The sequence below is a fragment of the Melanotaenia boesemani genome, chromosome 20 (genome assembly GCF_017639745.1).
Source record: "Melanotaenia boesemani isolate fMelBoe1 chromosome 20, fMelBoe1.pri, whole genome shotgun sequence".
NCBI lineage: Eukaryota > Metazoa > Chordata > Actinopteri > Atheriniformes > Melanotaeniidae > Melanotaenia > Melanotaenia boesemani.
Genome location: NC_055701.1, coordinates 11,585,273 through 11,612,027, shown reverse-complemented (window position 1 = coordinate 11,612,027; position 26,755 = coordinate 11,585,273). Strand labels below are relative to the sequence as shown.

The following is a 26,755-nucleotide window of genomic DNA, read 5'->3' as shown; positions in this document are numbered from 1 at the left end:
TGTTAGTTCAACAAACACTGTAGGACTACACAGAGGATACAGTCTCGACTTTAATTTACACAAATGTATTTTCAGTTGAATGCATTGTTAGTTGTGATGTGATAACAGCTTGGGTTTTAGTGTGTGTTGTAAACTTTTATTAAGCATAATAAACAACATTAAGTGAAATTTCAAACTCCACCTCCTCCCCCCTCTTTGTGCATCACAACAGGCACATGTGTGTAAAGCTTTATCCAATAATAACTATCCAGTTACAGAAATAAAGTATGTTTGGGAAACATGGGACTGGTCTCGATTTTCCAAGAAAAAAACAATTATTTAGTATAAATCTTAGAGTCTCACATTAAACTCAGAATGATTTTCATTTATTTGTGTGTCAGTTATTTTCTAAAACCTTCACATCTCTACTGATTTATGAGTGCCAAAAGGCGTTTACAGTGTGAAAACATTATCATACGGAGCTATCTCCTTCCTTATCTTTTAAAATAAACACAAAGAACAAGAAGACAGGCTGCGAGGTCATAAATCCAGAGATTAAAAAAGAGAAAAGTCAACTTTTCGGAAGCAGGTGAATCAAAAGACAATCTCCTCTAAACTCCCAACAAATGTTGGTGATGATGGATACTCCAAGCAGAAAAAAATGTGGGGAGGAGAGAGGGGGCGTTGTTAACTGACAGTCGGTGTCTGCCTTTACTGACACAGCATCGTGCTATATAAACTGGGAGGGACATCACTCACTGGGAGTCACTGCGCTGATGCTCCGCCACATGCTCGCATCACTGTTGGCGACACAAGACCCGCATCAGCACAGCAAACTCGAACACCAGCTGACCGGCACGATGGATGGGCAACGTAAAGACCGCAGAATGACTCATTTGTGGATATTGACGTTACTGATATTTGTTTAACCTTAAGCACTGGATAACTCGGTCTTTTCCAACTTTTTCTTCTGGATACGGATCGCGGAGCTGGATCTTGCCCTACTGGCTTTGAAAGAAGGATTATATTTATTCTGATTACTTTTGTTTCACCGTGACTTCCTTTTTGCTATCTTCTCTTGGAATTTGAGTTTTTTTTTCTAAGGGGGGGACTAACTGATTTTTTAGGATACGCACATAAAACTCTAAAGGATGGCCGATTGGTTCACCTCTAACCTCGCAATAGTTATGACATTATTTACTCAGGTATATACGTCAGATATTTGCTTTATTTAAAACGATGCACTATTATTCTATGCTCACTGTTAATTTCGTTTTAGGTTTTGGGATCAAGTGTGTTCGAGATAGATCTCCATCATTTTCAGAATACGAGAGGTTTGCTGGCAAATGGACGTAGTTGCAGCATGGATGGCTGCAGGACCTTTTTCAAGGTTTGTTTGAAGAATTACCAGACAGAGGTGTCTCCTGGGAGGTGTATATTTGGCAAAGCCACCACACCTGTTTTAGGGACCGACTCCTTCAGCATCCAGCAGGACGCCCGGCTGCGTCTGCCCCTCAACTTCACCTGGCCGGTAAGAGCACCTGCGCCCGCCGTGCGCAAAAATGGCTTAACACACAAGCTAAACAGCTGATGTAATGTATCTATAAAACCTAGAGATAACCTCAATATACTGAGAGGAAAAAGATACAATAAATCCATAAACTGTTTTAAAAAGGTTTTGAGGAGACGATCTCTAACCTTAGTTTTGCATTAAATAATTTAATGCAAAACTACTTAATTGCATTGTTACACATACATAGTAATGCCATAAATATCAGTAAATTAAATACCATGGTTTTCAACCCAATTAAATCCAAACTCAATCTCTGGGTATTTCAGTCTGTTTTACACGGACTCTTCTTCCCACTTTTCTGGTGTCTTCTATGTTCTGGAAGACACTGCAGTGTGTAAATAAATGATAAATTATAAACACAATACAGAAAACATCGTTTATGATTTGGAAAATTTCTTGTGAAAATACTTTATAATAAATTTTTTTTTTTTTAAAAAAACATACAATTTTAGGACTCTTCCTTTCAGCGCTGTGCTGTATTATTCCAATAAAGCGAAATTGCTATCTTATTATGTCTTTCGGGGCATGATGGCATTCTCTTCTTTTTCTTTCTTTTTCTTATTTCGTGACGTGTATCTCCTATTGTTTTTTCCACAGGGTGCTTTCTCATTACTTATTGAAGCCTGGTATTCTCCTGTATCGGAGCAGCCAAGAGGTGAGGAGATGCGAACTACTTCTTCACCGCTAGGGGGGGACATAATGCACAGAGCCGCATGACTCATTGCTTATCCCATATTTTAATTGCTAAACCACGCACACGCAGTGCTGGCAAATGCACCTGGCATTTTCACCGTCATGGGTTCGTGTTTGTTAGGATGGCTTATGACTCACACGACAATCTTTTACAATTACACTTCCTTTGTTTTATTTTTGACACGCATGGGAACGTGTGCAAGGTTTAGGTAGGGATAAGAATCCTTGCCAAAAGTCACATTTAACATTTCCTGGACTTTACACTTTTTTCCCCCACACCATTTTGATCATTTATCAGGGTTTAATGGACACGTGTAATGGAAATAGTACATTTTAGTCATTATATTGTTGTTCTAACAACTATAAAACAAATACACTTTGTGTTTTTCCCCACGCACACAGATAACACCAACCGAGAATTCTTGATTAGTTCTTCTGCCATCCAACGACAGTTGAGAATTGGACCCCAGTGGTCAGAGGATGTGCAGAACGGGACGCATACGGAGTTAAGGTACTCATACCGGATCATCTGCAATGAAAACTACTACGGGGACACTTGCTCCAAAATATGCGCTCCCAGAGATGACCGTTTTGGCCACTACACCTGCAAGTCTGACGGTCAAATAGCCTGTCTGCCAGGATGGAAAGGAGAATACTGCCAAGAACGTAAGCAAGTGTGAAGATGTGGGAAGCTGTCTATGTTTTTGGTTTAATATTTATACATATTTTATGCTAGAAGCCTGAACATTTCTCCCGAAGTGTGTTGTCCAAACGGAAAAAGAGCATTAGCAGACACAGTCAATCTCAACCATAATTTGTTTCACAAAAACATGTTTTTGAAAACTTGAATTTAATGAAATTTAATGTAATTATTGTCTTTTTTCTTCATATTATTATTGTTATTATTTCAAACAAGCTGCAAAATGAAATTATGGTGTTTTTTTTGTTTGTTTGTTTTGTTTTTTTTAAGCCTAAATGTCTTAAATTACCTGTTACATGATCACAGTAACAGCCGAACACACCAGCGATATCAAGGTGTAATTTGAGGACAGACAGCCTACTATACTTTCTCTCTCTGGCGCGTGCGGTTTTAATCCAGGGCGATGGTCGCTGAGCAGCACGCGCCGGGGTTAATCGCGGCATTATCGGACGCCACGCGCCACTCAATTGCGGGTTCTTTTGTTGAGGCGTTGCAGGGCAGCAGCTGCAAACGGGGCTCGAACCGTCCACTGATAACAATGGGGGCAGCTGTCCTGCTTTTCTGAAAACAAGCATCTGCTGTTCTGTAACCGCATGTTAAAGCGCGCAAAAGCAGAGTGGCACATAAAGCGCAGAACAGGAGCGGCAAGTTACGATTTTCCAATGAAGGATCAGAAAACATGTTTTATAGTGAGAGGGGCAACATTTAACATTTGCTAATAGCTTTTATTAAAATGGTTAATTGTCAGTATTAAACTTTTAATATCCATGTTTCTTTCCAGCAATCTGTCTTGAGGGCTGCAACGAAAGGAATGGAACATGCAACTTACCAGGAGAGTGCAAGTGAGTATCTTCCTGTATGTTTATTGGCTTTTTTCTTCTCATGTCAGGAATGACAAACTGCTAAAGCATTAAATTAAAATATGCAGAAATTTGTGGACATTATGATTCAGATTTCAGAAGCTGTTTTTTCTGATTTTGTATAATCCAATGAATAAAATGAATGTGTATATAGAGAGTATGCTTTTTAAAGTTTTCTCTTTCTTGTTTTTCTGACTACTTTGCTTTTGTGAGTGAGTCTGTGTTTGTGTGAGCTAACTGTCATGTTTTATGTGTGAACAGATGCAGAGAGGGCTGGCAGGGACTCTTTTGTGATGTGTGTAAACTCCATCCATCTTGTAAACATGGTACCTGTAGAGAGCCCTGGCAGTGCACCTGCAAAGAAGGCTGGGGAGGCATATTTTGTGACCAAGGTGTGCAACTGCCTCATTCTTTAAAAGAAAACCTACTAAACCTAATCAGAAAGAGCTGATTGAATATAGCACCTCTTTTTGGCTCCATTGCTAATCTCTCCACACATTTGTTTTCAGACCTGAACTTCTGCACCCATCATAAACCTTGTGCAAATGGGGCCACATGTATGAACACAGGCCAGGGCAGCTACACCTGCGCCTGCTTGCCAGGATTCACTGGGGTTAACTGTGACTCAGAGGTCCGAGAGTGTGACAGCGAGCCTTGTCACAACGGAGGCCAGTGCCTGGTGAGTCCGGAAGTCTCTGTCTCTCCTTTCCCACAACACAGGCTTTCCTGTTTTTGTTTTTGCCTCGGTCTATCTGCTACTCCAGGAGGATGCTATCGATTGTCAAGTCAGTAGATGACCCAGTTCACAGGCTGTGCACTGTAAATAAATTCAGACTAAGGAGAATGGGGTTTGTCAGGGCAGTCGTGAACAGGATACGATAAAAAACATCTGACACAGAACTTTTTGATAAACTCTCTGTCTTTTTTGTTCCTACAGGACTCTGAGAATGGCCATAGGTGTGTATGCCCACAGGGATTTGAAGGGCCACACTGTGAGCACAGAATGCTGACTTGTGCAGACACACCATGCTTCCATGGAGGCCAGTGTGAAAAGATGGATCACGGGCATAACTACATATGCAAGTGTCCAGCTGGATACACAGGACTCAACTGTGAGAAAAAAATGGATAAATGTACCTCGTTGCAATGCGCCAACGGTAAAACATCAGTCTCATAACATCAAAAGTCCTTCTTCACTTTTAAGAAACCTGCATAAAAAATAATCACAATGGTGATGTGTTTTTCACAGGTGGACATTGTGTGTTCCATGATAACACAAGAATGTGCAGCTGTCGCTCAGGCTTCACAGGGTTGCGCTGTGAGATCAACATCAATGAATGTGCCAGAAACCCTTGTGCAAACGGCTCCACCTGCATAGACCGCATTAATGACTACACCTGCACTTGCCCCCCTGGGTACACAGGCCGCCACTGCGACAAGCCCACAGACCACTGTGCCTCTCAACCCTGCCTCAATGGTGGGGTCTGCACCATAGGACCGCGAGGCAATCCTGCCTGCAACTGCCCTGAACATTACAGCGGCTCTCAGTGCCAGATCAGTGATAACCTCCCAGCCAATACCCCCAGCCCTAATAGAGGCTTGGACTCCACTGGACAGCTGAACTTGGCTGCCATCAGTTTGGGCGCAGGACTGGTGGTTGTTCTGGTGCTTCTCTGCATGGCACTGGTGCTAGTGCATCACAGAAAGAAGCATAGAAATAAGGAGCAGGACTCAGAGACAATGAACAACCTCTCCAAGGCGGACTATCAGAAAGAGAACCTAATCTCCACCGTCGATCTCAAGAACACAAATAAGAAAATCGATTCAGAGATGGACTGTCCCACAGAAAAGTTAAATCATAAATACATCAACCATTATCACCTGGACTATAAATCCACCATGGGGTACAAGGATGAATTGTCCCTTCTGGACAAAGATGAAAACTGTGAAAAGACAATAGAAGACAAAAAACATTTCAGTAGAATGTACAGGTAAGTGCGTAAGAACAGATAAAAGGAAAATATTAAGTTTGTTTGTTCATGTGATTGTAGTTTATGTGCTAAGTAACATACAGTGTGTCTTTATCTCATAGTGAAGGACCAGAGTGTAGAATATCAACAATATGTTCCTCCAGAGATTCAGTGTACCAGTCTGTCTTTCTAGTAGCAGAAGAGAAAAATGAATGCATCATTGCAACTGAGGTAAGCTTTATCTTAGATTTAAACATTTTATAAAACAGGATTGAAAGCAAGATATTATCTTGATAAATAAGATTGTCACAAATTTTTGTTTAATCTTTTTCTTTTCCAGGTATAATAATCAGAACTTGTTACTAACCGTCAACGTTGGATCTCTTGTGGACTGTTTACAAGTGTGAAGAGACTGGGATTTATTTAAATGCAAGTTGCTGCTCTTGAAAACTTGATAACTGGATGGAGCTTGTGTGCTCTCTGACTGCAATACAACTAAAGCTACTAAACTGTGTGAGAATGTACAGAACAGAGAAAAAAAACTGACCATGGGGGAAAAAAAACAAACAAATCTGGCTTCTGGATTGGATGGTGATGTTTTCGACTCAGACCTTCATCTGCTCCATCCAAGTTAATCCGAGGGCAGCAAGACGTTATCGCCCGTGTGCTGGTTAAGAGAAGAAAACTATCTCAATGTGTTCCTTGACATCTAATTGCAGTAACCGGCAATCAAACAAATCAAGTGCGGAAGGCACCAGCCTTTTCCATTTCAAATGACTTGCAGCATGCTATGCAAACAAAAATTAGCTTTGTGCTAAATCAGAAGAGACTCAAAAACTACTGAAAACGGTTCATTTTTTGAGGGATGTTTAGAATTTTTTAGTTGTAAATCAAATCCAATTTATAAAGAATGTATGCAGAGTAGCTCACAAAGCCTTATATGTGTATTTAAAACAAAACACACCCTGCCTTATTTTTTGATTCCTTTGCACAGCAACTTGGAGGTAACAATATACGATCAAAAAGATGCAATATGCTAAAATGTCATGCAGGGAAACTCATGATTGGACCTTGTCTATTTTATGCAAGATCACCTTTTAATAAAGACAAAGACACACAAAGTGACTATCATACCAAGGACGCCTTCAATGGAATTTACTGAACCAATAATGTTATTTTCTAAGATTAGTCATTCATTAGTAATTTAATTATATGGAGCACTGATCTTTTTCTTTTAATGTTTTATAAGATTATTTTGTATATACTGTATATTTATATGTTAAGATTAGAAATATGACTTTTACATCTGTTTTTTTTAAGTTGATGCCACCAAAAAAGGTGAATTTATTTTTTAAATGTCTTTTGTTTGTTTTGTGTGTGTTCTATTATTATTTTTTGCTATAAAAAGACACATGGAATACATATCTGGTACACAGTTTGTTTTGTGGGTTTTTGATAGTTAAGTGTACATGCGGTCAAATAGAAACACTTCATTAAATGTTGCATTCGTTTAGGAAATCAACTGTGTGAGCAGATGTGAAAGTAAATTTATTGTCTATAGCTGCAGTAATATTTGACCTGGTAGCATTTCTTATGACCCCATGTCTATGTCCTTAATAAGGTCTGTGTCAGTGTGATGTGAAATCAATGTGCTAGCGATCATTCAGTGGGCAGCAATGTAAATGGAGGTAATGTAAGGAAACATTCAGACAAAAAAGAAAGAAAAAAAAAACAATTATATACTTAAAAGTCTGTATGTGAAATAAAGAGTCCTTGTGGTCTTTACACTTAACTGCTTCCCCTGAGCAGCTGCAGTATCTCAATATCTTGAATTTTGAATTAGTGAATAATAACTAACAGGCTCAGGGTGAAAATAAAAAAAACTGCTGAGGAAACATATAGGCTATATGACGTTTAACTTCTGGAGCACAACAAACAAGGGCCCCTGATCCTGGGCAACCCAAAACAAAGCCCAAAGAGATCATAATAAAGCAGCACAAACCTGCAAATGACATTGGCATTGCAGAAGCAGAAGTTAAAGACTAGAGCTATGGCTTTCATATCCACTTGGGGGCAGCAGGATTTATGTGTGGTTGAAAAAGTTTGCAGCTTTCTTTTTCATCTCTTTGCTCATGAGATACGTCATGCACATTGACAGAGGACAAATTAGCCATGCATCAGACTCCATGGACACAATGGTGTTAGACCACAGACACCTAATGAGCTTAAGAGAGCACAGATAAAATAGTCCTGGCTATTTTTAGGTAATGTGATTACCTGATGATGCTGAACTGTCACTGACTGTCTCTTTAGGATACAAAATGTCCTTCCAAGTTTACAAAATGAATAATCTGGTGTTAATGAGGACATATGCACTTATGTGATTTTTTTTTAAGTTTAAAATATATTCTACATTAATATTAAAAATTACTGTAGTTGAAAAATTAGGATTATATTAGATCTTTTTTAAAAAAAAAAACGAGCATACATTATTAATTTATTTCAGGTGAAATCAAGTGCTTTCTTCAAATAAAGACAACTGCAATGTTTTTCAAGCTCTTGAACCTGGTGTTGGATGACACCAGTGCGCAATTTTGATTGGTTTATCCTTTTGCTGTGCCCGCCTCCTCTACGATTTGATTGGCTTAGATCGTGTTTCTCTGACGTACTCAGAACAACAAATACACGTGTTTGTACTTCTAAATGCTGAGGAGACAGGGACAGTGTTTACTTCTGTGTGTTAAAATAGACGAAGCACTTTCCACAAGACATTATTATGATGTACAAGACGGTTTCCAGTCTAACAACTTTTTAATTAGGTAATTATTAAAATGGAAAACAGAAAAAAGGAAACACCCAAGAGAAACTAGGATACCTGTTGACAGAAGCAAGCTTGATTTCTACTTTACGGTCAAGTTATCACAATGAAACCTCAGGACATTATAAAGGAGAAGAGCAGCTTGTGGATATTTGGATATGGCTCCTTAGTGTGGAAACCGGATTTTACATACAATAGAAGCAAAATCGGTTATATTAAAGGATACAAGAGACGGTTCTGGCATGGAGACGACTTTCATCGAGGGGACAAAGAAAAGGTGAGAAAAATAAAACATTAAAAATGCGTAAAAATGCTCCTGAATATTTTTTTCTTGACTTTAAGATCATTTATGCAGTTTACTGTTAGTTTGTGTTAGTTTGTGGTTGTTGTAAGATGTTCTGAGCTGACACTGTTTTCTTGCTTTCTAGCCAGGCAGAGTTGTCACACTAGTGGCAGATCAGGAGGTAAGTTTACATATCTGTTTTGTTTAATCTATATGCAGCATTTAGTTATTGATTTATTGTTTCTATTCTATTAATACTACATGTAAAAGACCAGTTTTTAGTTTGGCTTTTTTACATCCTCTATGATTATAAGATACTTTATAATCTTGTGAAATAAAAGGAAAATCTGGATAAACCCATAAAATGTATACAGAATACTTTATTAATACTTGGGTGATTTTTAACTTCTGTTAACAATAACGTTTTTGTTTCTTTTTGTCTTTTTTGAAATGGTGTAAGTTTTTAGAGGACTATCATTTAGATTCAGATATTTGTATGTTGCCAAAGTCAAAACATGCTTATTAGTTCCTCTATATAGTGAACTTGATATGCACTATAGCAAACTCTCTGAGGTCTAACTTTAAATGCTGTGTTCTGTGTTTCCCCCCAGGCTTGTACATGGGGTGTTGCCTATGAAGTGCCTGAGTCACAGATTGAAGATTCCCTTCAGTATCTAAATATGAGAGAGGTTGTGTTGGGGGGTTACGCAACTGAGATGGTGGAGTTCATCCCTAAAGAGAAGAATCAGGGTTCGCAGTTGGCCCTTGTCTACATTGCTACTTCTGACAACCCCATCTACCTCGGCCCAGCCTCAGACATGGAGATCGCCACCCAGATTTCCATCTGCAGCGGCAACACGGGCCACAATATTGAATATCTGCTCCGGCTGGTGGAGTTCATGAGGCTCTACTGTCCCGAGGTGGAAGATGAGCATCTTTTCTCGATCGAGGCAGCTGTTCTGAACATTTTCCGTGACTGTGGAGGGATAAAAGACCAAAACTCCCTACTGCTGGGAGCTATTTAATAGACTGCACACAGCATCCCTCAAATGATTTACTACTGTTTGATAGGGAAATGAAGTCCTGCAGCTGAGTATTTGGTGCTTAAAAGTGCTGATTTGGTTTCATTTGAATATAATGTAACTTTACTAAGCACTCTACTTTTTGACATTTTTTCAACTGTGACAACAAAGACTTTAACTTAAATGGCATGTTAAACTGAAGCATATAACGCTTTTTAAAATGAACACTAATTTGTGCTTCTTTTGTTTGAATCTGATCATGTTTAATGGGAATGATAATGATGCAAAAGGTTACCAGAAGGCACCTTTAAATATATGTGAATAAAAACACAGAACTTTAAATGAGATTTTTTTTTTCTGCTGCTGTTTTAGAAGATTTCCATGTCTCATATGCAGTATGTATGCTTGATGCATACAAAAACCCCTTTGCCTCGTGTTAGAATATCACGTGGCTAAGGAATGTTGACTCATTGCTGAAATGCTGACTTTTCCTTGGACTGCACAGACAAAGGAGGTTTCTGAGATGTTCTGTGCATGTTATGTGCATACATATAAACCATTAACTTTTTACTCTGGGTGTTTTTCTTTTACTTTTCAGCAGTTTCAAGCAGCTGGATGTATAAGCATGTACTTCTGAGCCAGGGCTATGATCCCATAAAATCTGCAAAGCACAGTATCTTTATAAAAAGGTTGTTATGCAGCCAAGCATTCACCAAAGACAAAACTTTAAGCTAAAGTTCCAATTAAAATTCCTATGTGCTAGATAAAAATAAATAAATAAAACAAATCACACATGTCCATGTTTGCTGAACTGGTAGCACTATGTGTTTATTTATATTTTAATCATGTAAAACACTGTCAATATTTTATGGAAAAAAAAAAAAGCAATTCAAGGAAAATCATGCAAAATATCATGCATAACTTGCACAGTGTCCAGTATGCTGGAAGAGTCTGTGCACTTCAATGCACACTGCTCTTACTGTATAAAGTGTATAGAGAGGCATAGGGGTGGGGAGGCGGATCAGGTTTCCTTTACTGTCTGAGCTATGAGCACATTGCAGCAGCATGTGTACAAGCCATATGTCAGGCTGAAAAAAGCCTTGATAAACAAGCCCACATGTTGAGCCTCTTTTTTTTTGTGGCACAGTTCTGCTTTCCTCAAAAAGTCAGCCCAAAAGTAGGTCAAAGGTCTGAGCTGTGAAGCAGGAAGCATACTGCTCAAAATGAGCTTACATGCGACAAACATGTATAGTAGACATGTGAAGAAAGTTCCCTAATAGTACAATCTGTCAGTTGTTGGGAATGAACAAGTATTAACTGTTTTCATTTAAACTTATATGAACCACTATAAAGACAGGTAGACAATATCATAAATGTTTGTTTGTTTTGTCCCCCACAGTACATGTTTATGTCTACTACAAATAACAACCTGGTACAAACTGTCCACCGTAAACAAATATATCAGATGACATCACAAATGGGATGAACTTTTTAACCCCTTGTCCAAACCTCACTCTCAATTTACTCTTTCCCTACTGTTCACATGACATTCACATTGATTCATTTAAGGAACAGTTAATCTTTCTTTAATTTCTCTTCTGGGACCCATCCTCTCTGTCTCTTGCTACAGTAACCACTTTGGTTGAGCTGGATTTTAATGTGATTCCTGGCAACATACAAGCTACACTCTATATCAAAACACGAGGTTCCTGCTACATGGAGCAAATTCAACGACCCTGAATGTTTGTCATAAAAGCTGTTAGGATATCTTAACAAAGCCTCAAACAAATATTCAGCCATCTATGTTCCATACCTTTATGCTACTCATCAGGTGAGAGACAGAGAACACCTTGGAAAAATTGCACCACAGCAACAACCAAGCATGCATACTTATTTCTAGGAACAATTTAAATCACTTATTTACTTGTTAATGTTTTTAGACTGTGAGGGAGCTGGAATACTTAGAGAGTCAAACCATGAAGTTTATTACTGTGAGGTGACATTGGTAACCACCATGCCACTGTCCAGCCTTCAAATGATTTTTTTTTTATCTGTTTGCAGGCAGAGCTTAGTCATGCTGCATACATGCAAATATTATTACAAGTCCTTCTGGCAGATTTTTTTAAAACAATAAAAATAAGACCATCAAAAACTCCCACTCACCACAGTCAAGCAATAATATGTGTCCGCAGACCTGGAGACCTGCAAAAATAGACACAGTCAGGGCTTTTTGGCAAAGTAAAGGGGGAATATTAGACCCTGTCATCACAATGTGTTGCAAGATGTGTGCAAATGTCAACATTTTGCTTTGTGGTCATTATGAAAGTACATAAAGTAAAGTTGAAAATGCTGTGATACTGTGTTATTGTGTGGAAATACTTTTGCACTCAGAAGCACAAAAAAAAAAAGAAAAAAATTGTTGAAAATATGTCTGTGACACCGATCAGTAGATTATGTGATTATGTAAGGTTTGTCCTTGAGACTGAAAATACATAATACCACAAAGTGCCAACTGAGGTCATGTCCGCTCAATTTACATATGGCCATGAAAAGTGGTTACACCTTCTCAAAAACATTAGTGCTTTTGGGAGCCTCCACCTGCATGTTAATGTGCACCCAGTTTGAACTCCGACCCTTGATCTGAGCTTGGTCAGCAAAGGGCTGAGGTCAACCTGGAAGTGTGCTAAAGAGAAAGTGATAGGTCCACTAATGGAGCCTTTCTGCTTCAGAGACCTTGAACTCTCACAATGGGAGGTCAACTTCATCTGTTGATGGCACCCTCAACTCTCTCTGCCTGTGGACATGAGTGCTGTACAGTTATAAAGCCTTCATCACCACAAGAGGAAAACCATTAATTAATAAGTCATACAAAATGGCTAATTATTTAGCAATACACCATATGCTTTTGTAAAATCCTCTATCAATCAACAAAAATAGACACTAAAGCTAATTTTCCACGTTATTATTACAAAACTGGTAAGTTTTGGAATACTGAGATCAAAAGACTGATTTTTTTTTCGGTTGGGGCCTGAGTGTCTGTTCATCTGGTTTTATAGAGAAACAATGCTGTGGACTCATCAATCACTGTGCAATGATTAACAATGTTCTTTAATCCATTTATCATCTGTTGTGGTTGATGTGAACATTGTTCTTCTCATCCAAACAGAGCATGACTCACACCCTCTGGATATTTTAATATGATTTGAGGCAGGAGAAGAAGGACTGGTGCAGACTGGATAAGAGAGCTTCCTCCTGCGTTGCTAGCCTCCTCTATTCTTTGGAAACAGCACTTTTTTTTCACTTAATTTCATTTTCCTAATTATATTTCCACCGAAATCACTTCAACTGGCCAGGCCTGGACACTGGGGGTCAGGGTTTCAAAATGTGCATGTTGCTCCGTATGATGAAGTAGGTTATAATCGGGAACCGACACCATTTGCTTGTTAGGCTAATATTCAACTTGCTAACAATTTCTTATAAGTGCCAAATAATCAAATGATTCATCCACATAATCCACAATTATGTGGATGTTGATTGTTTCATCACACCATTACAAATAATTTCCTTTGGATATATTATGGTTTTGTTCTGTTTATGAAGTTTATGAAGTTTATGAAGAGGTGAACTTCCTGGTCAGAGGAGCAGGAATGATGGTAAACATCTGAGTCCAACTCAGCAACACAATGCAAATGTTTTTATTTGCTGTAAATGTTCCTGCAGTAGTATCTGCAGGTGCAAAAGACTATGCAATGTGAGCTGCAACAAGTAGCAAATCCTCAACAAAATATGTAGCGACTGATTGAAATGAATTTACTTTTAAGTTTTCGGCCCACACCATGCATTTTATTTATTTTTTATCTTGTGATTGAACATTGAAAATGTCTCCGATTTAATGGTGCCTTACTAATTTTTTTCAGTATGTTCCTCCACATCTCTACTTGTAATAACTTCTGAGATAATCTATTTCTACTAAGCTTGTCTTGTCAAGCTTGCTAAGTATGCTAAAGATTAGTAGTTTCCACTACATATGACAACTGTAGTGGCCCCAAACATCCGCCAGTATGCACTTATATTTATTGATTGATATGCAGTAAAAGCTCAGTATGTTGCATTAGAGCTTTAAGATTTACAGCACTTCTCATTTTAGTAATAACAGTAAAGACAATCAGTCAATAAAAGACACTTACCACAGTGTCAGGGCTCTTTGGATGAGTCCCTGAGGCTGCTCTGCTACAGAATACTCAAAAACATATGTGTGATTATTGCCATTTTTTGGGTATTTTCTGTTCTTTTATATTTTAAGCAGTCATGCAATATATATATATATATATATATATATATATATAGAGAGAGAGAGAGAGAGAGAGAGAGAGAGAGAGAGAGAGAGAGAGAGCATTTCACTCTGCAAGTAGTTAGAAATAAAAAAAAAGTCACAGAAGATTAAGCACAACAATGGCTCAGTTTTGTTATGTGTTCCCAGAAACTGTGACCATAACCCTGGAATGTAGTTCACATTGTTTTATCAACTCATTCACTCTGACTTTTGGTTTTAATGGTGACCGTGGAACTTTAAGAACACCATGCTCTCAGGTACCCTTATTCACTTTCTTAGTAAGAATCAAAAGGCCCTGGAGGTTTCCTGCCATTTTTCTCGGGAGTGTTTTCTCTCAAAGAGCCGGAAAGGCAGCTCTGTTTCCCACACTCTCACAGAGCTTCTGCATCTGAGTCACTTTACACGGCTGCCCCTCACAGGCTTACTGCTGCAGCGTCATTGTGATAGCCTCAGGCCCTCTATGCTATAATATATTTTACTTTATCATTGAAATATCAATCGATAAAAGGCAATCATTTATAAACTAATCATTTATATGATCAAGCAGGCGTCACATGTTTAATTTGTTGACTCAAATGTTTCCAAGTGTGTAGTTGAACATAATGATGCTTTCTGTTTGTTTGGACATTTTTATCCCTTTAAAAAACTCACGTTCTCATGTTAATCAACCAACTGCAGCAGAGTTTCCTGTTTAACTAGATTCTAATCAGCCAATGCAAGAACACATGCTGTTTTGTGGTTTGATGTAGAGCCAATTGCAACTATGAAAACACAGATGCTTTAGAGGCCAAAGTGCAGAGACCCCTGATGATATTGTTATCAGTTCCCTGTGATGAAGTGGATCAAACATTCACATTCAGACACAGAGACAGTGAAGTGGATTTTTATTGGTACGTTCTTTATGTGGAATCCTTATTATATAATTATCTTCAAAAGGCAACTTCATCTCCCATGTATTTTTCATGTCTCTGATTATTGACACTCAGTTTCTGCTTGCTAATGTTCCCAATTTACTTAGAAAAAAATAAATCTGTGCTATCACATCTTACTCACTGGGATTCCCCATGGGAAACATTTAAGAGTAAAATTAAGGCAGTCAACATTCCAGACGACTACAAAAGATAAAAAGGGATATGATTTGCTCCGCTGTCGATAGAAACCACTTACACAAAGTTCAGCTTACAAATACAAAGTGAGTATTAAAACTAACTAATCCACATATAAACATAAACCAAGTGACACGCCTACATTAAATGAGCCACTACACTCTCTTGATTAGGTGAATCAGTAGAATAAATAAATGAAAAAAATGTCTAAACTATCCTTTAAGTTCATTATGTATAAAATGTAAGCATGATATTGCATCTATAAACTGTATTTAATTTAAACTAAAATGAGAAAAGTGACCATTCATAATCATTTGAGGCCTGTACAGCAGTGCAGAGGTTCCTGGTTCAAAACTCGGAACTCTGCATGGAGTTTGTTCTCTTTGTCCTTTGGGTTCTTGCCACGTATGCTGCCATCCTACCATGGTCCAAAAACATGCATGATAGGTTATTTGCTGATTCTAAACTCACCCTAGGATCAACTGTGAGCTTTCATGGTTGTTTGAAAACTTACACATGATTCATTTACAACAAAACCTTGACATTCAAAAACAAATGTTCTTCCTCATAATTATGAAATCATGCAAACAATCCACCAACACAAATCTTTACAAAATCTGTCATTACCCAGGCTGGCTAAAAGAGTGCCAGACAAGAATTTTGCCATGAGTCATCGCTCGTTGGACTTTCCACAATCAATATTAAACACTTTAAGGGTGCTTTCACACTTCCATACTTTGGTCTGGGTTTCCAGACTTTTCAGTTTGGTTTAAACTTAAAATACAGTTGCAGAACAGAAATGTGGTCCAGATCAAGCAGTCGAACGCAGGTTAAACAAAAAGAACCTACTTTCTGTGTTGCACAGTTCTTTAATCTCCTCTGATTCAGATGAGGACAAGAAACATGCCAACAAATATATATATATATGAAAAAAAAGGGCTGGACAGAGGCACTAATCATGGAAGCACAGCACAGGAACAAGCCTTGAGTACCACAAGCCCAGATCTGGACAGAATATGGACTGGAGACCCTTAGGTCACAATGGAAAACACCTCCCAAGGTGGTGGAGAATGAGAGAGCTAATCCTGTGGGACTTCCAGATACAGACTGACAAAATGATGTTGGCCAACCAACCAGACAATGCGATCATGTATAAACAGCAAAGGAAAGCCATAGTGACCGATGTAGCTATCCACAACGATGGAAATATCAGGAAAAAGGAACACGAGAAACTGGAGAAATACCTAAGACTCAAGGAAAAGCCTGAGAAAGCCTGGAAGGTGAAGGCAACAGTAGGACCAGTGGTCATCGGAGCATTGGGGGCTGTGTTTGGAGAAGTGGCTCCAACAGACACTTGGAGAAACATCAGATGAGCGCAGTCTTAGGAACAGCTAAGATACTGTGTAGGAGCCTCAAGCTGCCCAAAGTCTTGTAGACGACCCGAGCCATATAAATGTATATATATATATATACTGTCAGACAGAAAACCCCACATACTCCACATACGGCCCCAGAATACTTTGATATGAATTCATCCTTGGAGCAATGACTGTAAGATGTAATTTATTATGCCTAATGAACATCAGAGAATATCCTGACAATGCACAACCCCAATACCAAAATAAAGTTAGATTGTGTTGCTGCCATCAAATTTAAAATTTAATTTAAGTGTTCAAGACACTCTACTTTTTCTCTTTATGATGACTACGTTGTTGTTGTTACTTAAAATACTGTGTCATATCCACAATGATCATCAAGCAAGTGGGGAGCAGCTTACTGGTCAGAAGAAAATGTATGAGGCAGCAGCTCTTATCAGCATGCACACTCCTCAAGGAGTCATTTACCTGCTATGTTCACACATGCTTCACTCAGTCATATTTCTGAGTCGCTACAAGTTAATTAATCTTACAATAACAAGTCAGGAAGGCAAGTTGAGCATTTTTATGTGGAGTCTAAAGTCGTCTCTGTGCAATGTTCCAGCAGTCAATCGGCAGCTTTATCTAGCTTAAGAGAAAACTAAACCCCCTTACAGCGCTAAAACATAACAATTCCCACCCAGCTGTGAGTGAGGGGTTACGGGATGGATCAATGGAGGGTGTGGGTGGACGACGAAGAGTGGGGGTGGGTGGGAGTGGGTGAAGGAGAAAGGGTGTAAGGGGGTGGGTGACAGGAGGAATAGGAAAGTGGTTGATGGTGCCCCATTTCCCAGGGTGTATGGCTAGAATGTTGGGGTAAGTATTAGTCCATGCCCAGTGGTCATCGGGGGGCTGGTCCTCCCAGGAGTTCTACAGTTTTTGAGGCCCTGGGCAATGCTCTCTACCCACCCTGGTTGGCTGAGGCGGCTGCTAATTTTGACCCGCTGGAACCTATGCCCTCAGGCTTGGGCCCTTCTCTGCTACCTACTGGACGGGTGCGGGTCGTGTTTGTGGTGGGGTGGCTGTTCCAATTTCGTGCTCAGAAATTGCTGCTGATCTCCCAGGTCTCTGGGCCACCCTATTCAGCCTCTAGCCTCCATAAGGGTGTGGTCGTATTTGCAGGGTCCCGCATCTTGGATCACTCCTCATTCCTCATATTCTGCATGCAGACACTTGTTTGGGTCGTTTATGTGTGTGTTTCTGGTGCTTTGGTTTTTGCAGTGATACATTTTTGTTTTGTTTCTACAGCTTTTTGCCCCTTTAGGTGCTCCTGATGATTGTCAGTTTTGTTTTTCTATATAAGCCAAAGGAAATTCTCTGATGTGTTTCTATACAGGTGTAGCAGCTGGTTGTCTGGTGTTTGTTTGGACTGAAGGGTTGTTGCCTTTTATCTGATGTATCTTTGTCTATTTCTTTTCTCTACTCTTCATTTCTGTTCACTTTTCTCCTGTTTTTTCTGCCCCCTCCGGTCAGGTCCAGCAATTTTATCTAAAGTCTGTAATTCAAAATAAATAAATAAATAAAAATTCAAATTTAAAAAATCTGATTATGAAGAGGAGCATAATACCCATAAAACTCCCCTTAACAAAGCAAATTTGTTTGGCACGCAGCAGCCAGACCATCATTCTGTCTGCTACGATGCTAGACAAGACAAGTTGCTGTGGATAACTACTTATTTTAAAGTTTTAATTTGCAATTGCTGGAATTACTTAATTGGATAGTGAGAAGATAAAAGAGAAAGGAAAACAACAGCCCATACAAAAGTTCACTTCAAAAATATCAAAAAGTTCCAAGTTTAGTAAAAATTAATGGTTTAATTGAGAAAATATATTCTTGTGGTTTTAAACATGTGTTAAGTAAATCCACTTATTAATTCAAGCTCATGTTCCCATTGTCACAGTTACCAAGCAGATTAGAAAGAGGTTACTTTTTGACAGATTTAAAGGAGGCTACTGTATATTCCACAAAGGACAGGACAGACCCCTTTAATACTTTGTGGAGGGTAAAGTGGGATTAGTTGGCTGCTCCTGGACCTTTGCCAGCATCTAATGGACTGGGAAAAACCAAACTGACAGAGATGCTTCCTGGCCAACAAAAGCCCTCCAACATCTAGGTTTTACTTAAAAATTGGGACAGGCTGATTCACCCTAAGCTGGTTGAGATCTAAATGATACAATCCTGGTTAAAATATTGCTTCAGATTATGCAAATGCGCTGATCCAACAAAGAAGGCGAGGCAGTATATTCTGAATCGCAGGATTAATGTAATCATGGTCATGGTTTACACTTTCCTGCCATAACTGGCTACAAATCAAGAATGTGAACAACAATGTTCAAAGCAGAGAGGCCCAACGAATCACTTGGTGCAGTGACCATATGGTGCTAGAATTTGAGTTGATATGCGAGTGGGGCTTGTATCCTTTACTAATAAGCTGGAGACATGGTCTACATGGTGTACCCTTTAGTGATGCAGGAACTCCAGAACAACAGCTAATGTTCAGGTCAAGCAATGAGAAAGGTTTCAATTCTCAGCAGCAGGCTGAAATAACTTAACCACTAGTGGATGGATTTCTACGCAATGACACACATTTAAAGTCACCAGGGGATGAATCCAAATAACTAAATGATCCCCTCACTTTCACAAACCAAGGAGAGGATTATGGATGATGCTAACATATCAATCTTTATGAAACAGATAGCTGTTCAAGACACATTACCCCACAACTTTTGTCACGGACATTGTACCTTTCTATTTCAATCCATCTTCTATGCTCACTTTGTCTAGTTGAGGGTTGCAGGAGTCCAATTACATGTCTGCCATCAGATAGACAGATTACAGCCTGGACAGGTCACCATTCTATCACAGGATCTATCTATTTCCATCTAATTTGTAATTCTTTAATTTTCTTTGCTGCTTTAGTTAATAAAGATTAAAAGTACATTATTACAATTAGAATTAATGTACATGGTTGGATCTTGTGACAAAAGTACATGGTTCAACAAAATCCACATGCCTTGTGGTTTGGATATTTTGCGACTCACAAGTTGTGTGATTCTCATCATGTCACATGTCCCATCCAGACAGCTACTTTTGGAAGGGCCTAAAGTATAGAAGATCAAGTCTTTGAAGTGGCTTTGTTGTCTAGTTTTTATTCTAATTGCCGTGCCATTAGAGGGGTGAATAATTCAACTTGTAGCATGGCAAACTTTGTATCCATCTTAGAATGTTTTTACCTAAAAGATTTCCACCAGCTTAGCAGTAAGCTCAATTTTGTTTGTTAGCCAATGATATCATGCTAATACACAAAACTGAAATACTGACTTTGACAACAATGAATCTTCAGGTTTGCTTTGTAATTCTGAATTTACAGAACAGGACAATCTCTCTTTAATCCAACCTGATCTAACAGATCTTGAATTTGTAAATCGTGTTAAAAACATTTCAAATGATTAACACCTCAAAGCCAGGTGATCAAGCACGGTCTTTGTTTTATATCAAATTTGAGCGACCAGTTTAGGACTGTCAGGGTACAAATCATAGATATGCTACATACACATGAAAGGGACACCAACGTAGGAGCCAGAGGGTAAAAGGTCAAATGTGTACATTATTTTTACATTGAAAACACCCTCCTGCTGTAATCCTCATCACCTAAGAGCCTATGCAATATCTATTAAACAGAACGCATGAAATGTTATGAAAATGGTTTGTTTTTCACACTGCCTTTTTGCCAGTCACTTGACCCGTCTACAGTGAGTCCTGTTGATCTCTGGCTTAGGGAGAAGCATAATCTTTTAACACCTAACTGACAGATTTCTCTATTGTTGCCAGATTTGAGGTGCATCTGGAACTGAGGGCTACTGCTATGTTAAATTGAATTAAAGTTAATTAAACTAAATGATATATTAATCCTCCAAGGGAAATAATATTACTTTAAATAATAACAATAGCATTTAATCATCATAAGGGTATTGTTGTGGACAGGAAAGACCTTTTGTGTTTTTATGATATGTAGATAAACATTGGTTTAGAGGTTTAAGTGTCTGATTTGACCTTAGGGTGTATAGCTTCTATGAATAAGTTCACAAGAGTCACATAATTATGAAATTTATATTTCCATAATGGAAATGTGGAATTAGGCGTGTGGTGTCTGTGTTCTCCTAAGCTGCAAACGCTCAGAAACCCTTACTAAGCAGATTATCTTGATAAATCTATGTCAGGATTCATTACAGCATGTCTAGTCATGCACAGAGCAAGTGTGAGAATGTGGACACAAAACATGTTTACTCTAACAGATGCATCTGTGGTGCCTGAGCTACTGTCATCAGCACAATACTGACATCTGCTGCTTGAGTTAAAGTCAGTGCAAACCTCAGGAAGGTGTTTGATTTGTTTGCAAGGTGTTTATCTTTGATTAAGTGGCGTTGAAGAGTTGCCCCAGGGCTGATCTGTGACAAAATAAGATAATACAGGAAAAGAAACTTTGAATACAGAGATATTTAAAGACCATTTCCTGTGTTTGGCATTTACCTTGGGCTAAGGAACAGCATTGTGACTCACAGCTGTCAGAGGTGTAGCACGGGAGTTAGCTGGAAACACGATGCGAGGCGGCGGGTGCGAGTGTGTGGGGGGGAGGTGGGGGACCAGATGTTGTCCCACCAATGGGGAATAAACTCTATCACTCACACCACAGGTGGTGGGAAAAGGGGGGAGTGCCATGGAGAAGAGAACGAGTGAATGAGAAACAACGGCAAACAGGAAGCAGAGACCTTAAAACACAATACTCCCGGAGTTTCCTGCAGGCTCATACAGATAAGGAGAAACACTTTGTTAAAAGTTGTGTTTTTCACCCCCAAACATTTCCCAGCTTCTAAAATCCCGTCTTGCAAAGCTTGTCATTTTTTTCTGCAGAACAAACGGGATTTTGTGTAATTGAAATTTTGGATTGTAGATGAAGAATTTGGTCGGAAAAAAAGCATTTCTTACTTCTGCAGGACCAAAAGTAGGAAATGTTTACTCTTCTCATTACACATGTTACTTCTACTTCACTGCCCAACAGCTTATATAAGCAGATCTGAAAAAATAAACAAATAAAAAGATTAATTAGTTGACTGAAAAGGCCATCTTACAGGTCTAAATATGTTTATAGCTTCACACATGTAAAGATTTGCTCCTTTGCCTTTATGTTATCTACATAATATCAATATTTTTATGTTCAGTGATATTGAGATCTATTTAAATTGACAACACAACCATCACACTGGATTCTGGTTTAATTTAATATTTTTTTAATGAAATAATCAAAGAAGAGATGAAATAATAGACAATACTTCTTTTAAAAAAGTCTTATACAAATAAAATCACAAAATTGAGGTTTATAAACATGCTGATACAGTTTAGCTGTTGCTGCAGCAGCATCAATGCAGCCCAGTGCAGTCAAAAATGTTTGTAGGATTCTGCTTTCAGTATGTATCAGTATTATATCATTGTGTGTGTATTTATGAACTCAGTCACCCTGAAAAGGGACAGGATAAACTCTAGCACATGATGTGGCTTCTATAAACTGCGGCTGGTGACAGTCTAACAATGACAATCCAGCTGTGCCCTTTGCCCTTTTATTTGCCTCATATTCATTTTTGGAGCATGCATTTTGGTGCTGATGAATTGCATGGCATTGTACCAAACTGCTTTTCTGTTGTTTGATAACACATATTTGGTTTTTCAGCTTGATTGCTTTTAGTGAATGCAACACTAACTAAATCTTGAAAAATACACATTCAGCCACCAATGTAAATGTACATAAACTGAATAGCAAGATTTGTTGTGATTTGTATTAAATGGCTGTCGTATTAGAGTTCCTTTAGTTTTCACAGTCTAATAAACTAGCAAGTGTGTACCATTCAGTGATGTGGTTATATGTTAATACTGCCGAAATGTACTAAACATAATGCTGACAGATGATGTCATGAATTTTATTAATTGTGCATGTAAGGAATTATACATCTGGGAGACAAACAGAGACAAATTTTCTATGTCAAACAAAAAATACAAAAAGAAAAACACAGGTCTAACCAGCTATCACGAAGGTTGATGCTGGAGCAACACCCCCATCCACAGACAAGCGTCAGTATTACATTCAATTGTTGCATTCATTTAACCCTTTAAGGTCGGCACCAAGGAAAAAGCAAAGGAAAAAAATGTTTCTTTTAATCACTTACGATAACACTTTTTTTTTATCAGATCCACCATTTTTTTTTTCATATAGGCCTGAACAAAACGATTGAGAAGTCTGGTCATATTCAAAGTACCATACTTTTATAAATGCAACAAAAATTAAACACATCAAACACAATATTTTTCAAGAAATTTGCTTTTTTTTCATTAGTTCTTTTGGTTCAACAGCACAAATGTTTTGTTTTTGGTTGTCCAACAGCACTTCTTGTTTGGTCTTCTTTTGTTGTTGACCTTTTTGATGGTATGGTGCAGAGCAAATTCCTTGATTTGACCTGACTTCTACAAAAGAGGAGAGAGACAGCCCTTGTGTCTTTATATGCCCCCATGACCACATCTCATGGTAAGAGGATGGGATCTTCAAGACTGGTCCTGATTGGATCAAACAACTCCTGTGCATAGTAAAGATTGGTTTGCTCAGCAATATGTCTAACAATCTCATCATATAAAGAGCGTTTTAAAATACTGAAAAGGTGTCTTTACAGCATGGGGGATTAAAAATTGAGTCTGTAACCTGGATTTCCTTAATGTCTTCATACAGCCACAATTTTCTTCCACCTTTCTTTGCACCCTGGGATGATTCAGGGTCAGGTGTGTCCTGTAGCTCTGCCAAAGAAACAGCTTGGAGGGAGATTTTCCTCGTTTTCCTCTTCTTTTTGGACAGCAGTTTAAAGGATGCAACGTCTTTCTCATCCAAAGAATCAAAAAAAAAAAAAAAAGTATCCTTACTCTAGGCGGATAATCTGAATCATCTATGGGGTCGTCAAGATCTACATCTGAGTCATAAGGATTTTCTGGCACAAGGGCCAGAAGAGTGCATGGTCAAAAATGTTTGTGTCCATCTATAATATATAAAACAGAAAAAAAAAAAACATCTGTGTTACAAATCATGTACTATTAAAATCCTAGTCATGTGGTAATACACAAGCATTGTCTATACTGTTGTAACTTTAAAGTTAATAGTAACAGAATATTTATTCCACTAATTTGTTCTTTATATTTATCATATACATAGATCACATAAAACAGGTAAAAGAATTATATCAATTTAATATTTTTAATCAAATATGTAATTGAATAACTAATTATGTTAGTAACAGTGAATTGAGTTTTTTTTTTAAACAAAAAATCATTTATTCTCTTAGCACCTGTTGCTTTATCGTTGCAACATTGGCACAGTTTAGTCATGTTTTTAAAAAGCATATAATTACTAAATTATTTATGCATGTATTTGATGAAATATTATAAAATTATATTTTACAAACAATTATTGATCAGAAGTTGTTTCTACTTCATTGTAAATGGTTAATTTTACCAACATTAGCTAGCTTCTTTACCTTTACCATGAAATAATTCAACCGATGGCAGAGCATGTTTTTAAAAAATATTTGACCCCTATAAGATTTATTTTCGTAGCATTAAATTATCTAATTCTGTTCACTGACACTTCTAAAGCAATATTATGTCAAAGAAATTTTCTTACCTTTGAAAATTCAGCCAAAATGTTCCCTCATGTGAAGTGTAAATTTTCTGTGTCTCATTTCCGGTTGGAATCAACATTAAAATACTGCTCAAAGATACAGCGCCACCTGGTGGAGTTTTTGAGTATAGTATAACTAAACCAGGCGGCAGAGATGAACCATGCTAGTTGAGTTGAGCGCGGTGCATCATTCAGTGAGATGTAGTGACTCTAACGTGTGGTCTACCAAATGTTTGCGTAGGACCTTAAAGCGGTTCCATGCAGTGAATTATTTTGTGTGCGTATGTTTGTTTTCTTTCCGTTACAGATATTCCCTTTACCTTAAAGTAAATCTGTAGTTTTTAATTACGAAAAACGCATTTTCCGACTCATTTATTATTTTTCAGTATTTACTGTTTTTATTTTAAAAAAAAAAATAAATAAACTGACAAAATAGGGCTACTTAAATGTATTCCTCTGTGCTACTGTAAGGTTTTGAAGTCAGATCAACTGACCTTTACTACAAACCGGTCCGGGAGGGAGTGACCATAAAGTATACATCAAACGGAAACTGGAAAGTGTTGAAAGGGGGTCGATCTTCTGATTGGGCGCCTTTGTTCTTTCAAATCGAGGTGGTCCTCTGCATTGTTGGCACCAACGAGTCCCTGTGAGAGAGGACATATTTTACAGTAGTGTTGCACTCCTGCATGGGCTTTTACACTGATAGATAATGGAGTAATACCACCAAAAAGGATGGCACAGGTCTGTCAGAGACTTGATAAACCAATCAAACTGAGAGAAGAGCTGAGCTGCATGCTGGTTGGTGATGGAGCAGTAGGAAAGACTACCATGATTATCAGCTACATTTTCAATGGATACAACAGCGAGTACAGGCAAACAGCATTTGATGTTTTTACTGGTAAGTTTTCTTTTTTCAGTGTTTATATTTGACTCAACAATATTGCAGAAGCTCATTTTTATCTGACTTTTAGGTTTGGTTCACGTGAATGGAGTCCCAACTCGTATTAAACTGATAGATACAGCTGGGCAGGTAATCAGACACCAATGTGAGATCTTTTTAAAAGTCTAGAAAGTCCTGTGCTTCTTATCTTTCCTCCTCTGAACTTTCAGGAGGAATTTGGCCATCTACGCTCTCTGTGCTATGCCCATGTGGATGTCTTCATCCTCTGCTTCAGCCTTGTCAACCCTGGCTCCTTTGCCAAAATCACCTCCAAATGGATCCCACAGATCCGTGCGGCCAACTCAACCTCTCCCATCCTTCTGGTGGGAACTCAGTCAGACCTTTGTCATAATGTGGACATCCTCATTCATCTGGACCGGCAGAGCACCAGACCAGTGAGCTTCAGTCAGGCGAAAAGCCTGGCTCGCAGGATCAGAGCTCATGACTATATGGAGTGTTCAGCTCTGACACAGCACAACCTGAAAGATGTATTTGACTGTGCTGTATTTGCTGCCATTGAGCACAAGTATGCGGGCCCTAAATCCAGAAAACTCAGCGTGCTTAAACATTTAAAGTATTTTTGTGACTGTAGATGGAGAAAAATCTTTAGACTGATGTGAGATTAACTCTGAAGAGCAAGGTAAACTCAGCCTTATAAACTCTGTCTGTTGTGGGACTTTTATGACAAAAATGTACATTTTTTTTTTACCAAAGTATCTACAAAATGTGAAATGAGCACTAAGGAATAAGATTTCATTCATATGGTGATATAGTTTTCTTTTTACTCTCACAATATTTGTGTGCTGATGTTCATATTTTTGTGTCTGTTTTGTAAGTTTCATAATAAATGTATTAGAATGAAACACTAGTAGTTTTATTTATTTATTTATTTTATTATTATTTTTTATCTGCAAGCAAACAACCAACTTGAAAATTATCCTACTGAAGTTACTGTCAGTGCAAAAATGGAGGGAAAACTCAAAGTGCCTTTTAGGACAAATGGTAACCTGCTGTTTCTTTTAAGTGTTACTTAACAAGACAAAAGCCATTTAAACACATCCTTTTGTGTGAAAGCTTATAATGGTATGTTTCCAGCAGATACTTTGTAAAGCACCACTTGAATTTTCTTCTGTAAAGAGATGACCAAGATGGATTTTTCTGTTTACAGTATAAAATATACAGGTTTTAATAATATGTTACAATAGCTGTCATACAAGTGCAACCTTTTGGCAAACTTCTCAATTTTTTTTTCAGTGTCACTATAATTATTTCATTATTTCATTACTTAGTTATGGCTTCTTGGGCTGCAAATGCCTGTCAAGTTAAACTTGGCCTGCTTGGGTTTGGACTTT

General features: G+C 38.2%; 3 protein-coding genes across 4 annotated transcripts; all 3 read left to right on the top strand.

Annotated features, from left to right (window-relative positions):
• Window positions 1-756: 756 nt before the first annotated feature.
• Window positions 757-6,148, top strand: LOC121631686 (delta-like protein 4). Of its 2 annotated transcripts, none has more exons than XM_041972698.1 (11): window positions 757-1,184; window positions 1,259-1,510; window positions 2,150-2,207; window positions 2,648-2,911; window positions 3,727-3,787; window positions 4,067-4,197; window positions 4,315-4,484; window positions 4,743-4,962; window positions 5,055-5,796; window positions 5,898-6,006; window positions 6,116-6,148. In XM_041972698.1, the coding sequence occupies exons 1-11, from the start codon at window positions 1,131-1,133 to the stop codon at window positions 6,119-6,121; spliced, it is 2,067 nt and encodes a 688-aa protein (XP_041828632.1). In that variant the 5' UTR covers window positions 757-1,130; the 3' UTR covers window positions 6,122-6,148. The 2 variants fall into 2 exon arrangements, with proteins under 2 accessions (XP_041828632.1, XP_041828631.1); XM_041972697.1 differs by having other exon boundaries at window positions 5,880-6,006.
• Window positions 6,149-8,497: 2,349 nt separating this feature from the next.
• LOC121631251 (glutathione-specific gamma-glutamylcyclotransferase 1-like) lies at window positions 8,498-10,655 on the top strand. Its single transcript, XM_041972034.1, has 3 exons — window positions 8,498-8,870; window positions 9,022-9,057; window positions 9,488-10,655. Exons 1-3 carry the CDS (start codon window positions 8,700-8,702, stop codon window positions 9,899-9,901), a joined length of 621 nt encoding a protein of 206 aa, XP_041827968.1. The 5' UTR covers window positions 8,498-8,699; the 3' UTR covers window positions 9,902-10,655.
• Window positions 10,656-25,131: 14,476 nt separating this feature from the next.
• On the top strand, window positions 25,132-26,200 carry LOC121630798 (rho-related GTP-binding protein RhoV-like). Its single transcript, XM_041971292.1, has 3 exons — window positions 25,132-25,361; window positions 25,435-25,493; window positions 25,574-26,200. The coding sequence occupies exons 1-3, from the start codon at window positions 25,196-25,198 to the stop codon at window positions 26,021-26,023; spliced, it is 675 nt and encodes a 224-aa protein (XP_041827226.1). The 5' UTR covers window positions 25,132-25,195; the 3' UTR covers window positions 26,024-26,200.
• Window positions 26,201-26,755: the final 555 nt, after the last annotated feature.

Excerpts from the sequence above, each read along its gene's own strand:
- LOC121631686 (XM_041972697.1), top strand. The coding sequence starts at position 1,131 with ATGGCCGATTGGTTCACCTCTAACCTCGCAATAGTTATGACATTATTT. Across the intron at positions 3,788-4,066 it reads AACTTACCAGGAGAGTGCAA|ATGCAGAGAGGGCTGGCAGG; the intron begins GTGAGTATCTTC and ends ATGTGTGAACAG. Across the intron at positions 5,797-5,879 it reads CATTTCAGTAGAATGTACAG|TGTGTCTTTATCTCATAGTG; the intron begins GTAAGTGCGTAA and ends AGTAACATACAG.
- LOC121631251 (XM_041972034.1), top strand. The coding sequence starts at position 8,700 with ATGAAACCTCAGGACATTATAAAGGAGAAGAGCAGCTTGTGGATATTT. Across the intron at positions 8,871-9,021 it reads ATCGAGGGGACAAAGAAAAG|CCAGGCAGAGTTGTCACACT; the intron begins GTGAGAAAAATA and ends CTTGCTTTCTAG. Across the intron at positions 9,058-9,487 it reads CACTAGTGGCAGATCAGGAG|GCTTGTACATGGGGTGTTGC; the intron begins GTAAGTTTACAT and ends GTTTCCCCCCAG.
- LOC121630798 (XM_041971292.1), top strand. The coding sequence starts at position 25,196 with ATGGCACAGGTCTGTCAGAGACTTGATAAACCAATCAAACTGAGAGAA. Across the intron at positions 25,362-25,434 it reads AGCATTTGATGTTTTTACTG|GTTTGGTTCACGTGAATGGA; the intron begins GTAAGTTTTCTT and ends TCTGACTTTTAG. Across the intron at positions 25,494-25,573 it reads TGATAGATACAGCTGGGCAG|GAGGAATTTGGCCATCTACG; the intron begins GTAATCAGACAC and ends CTGAACTTTCAG.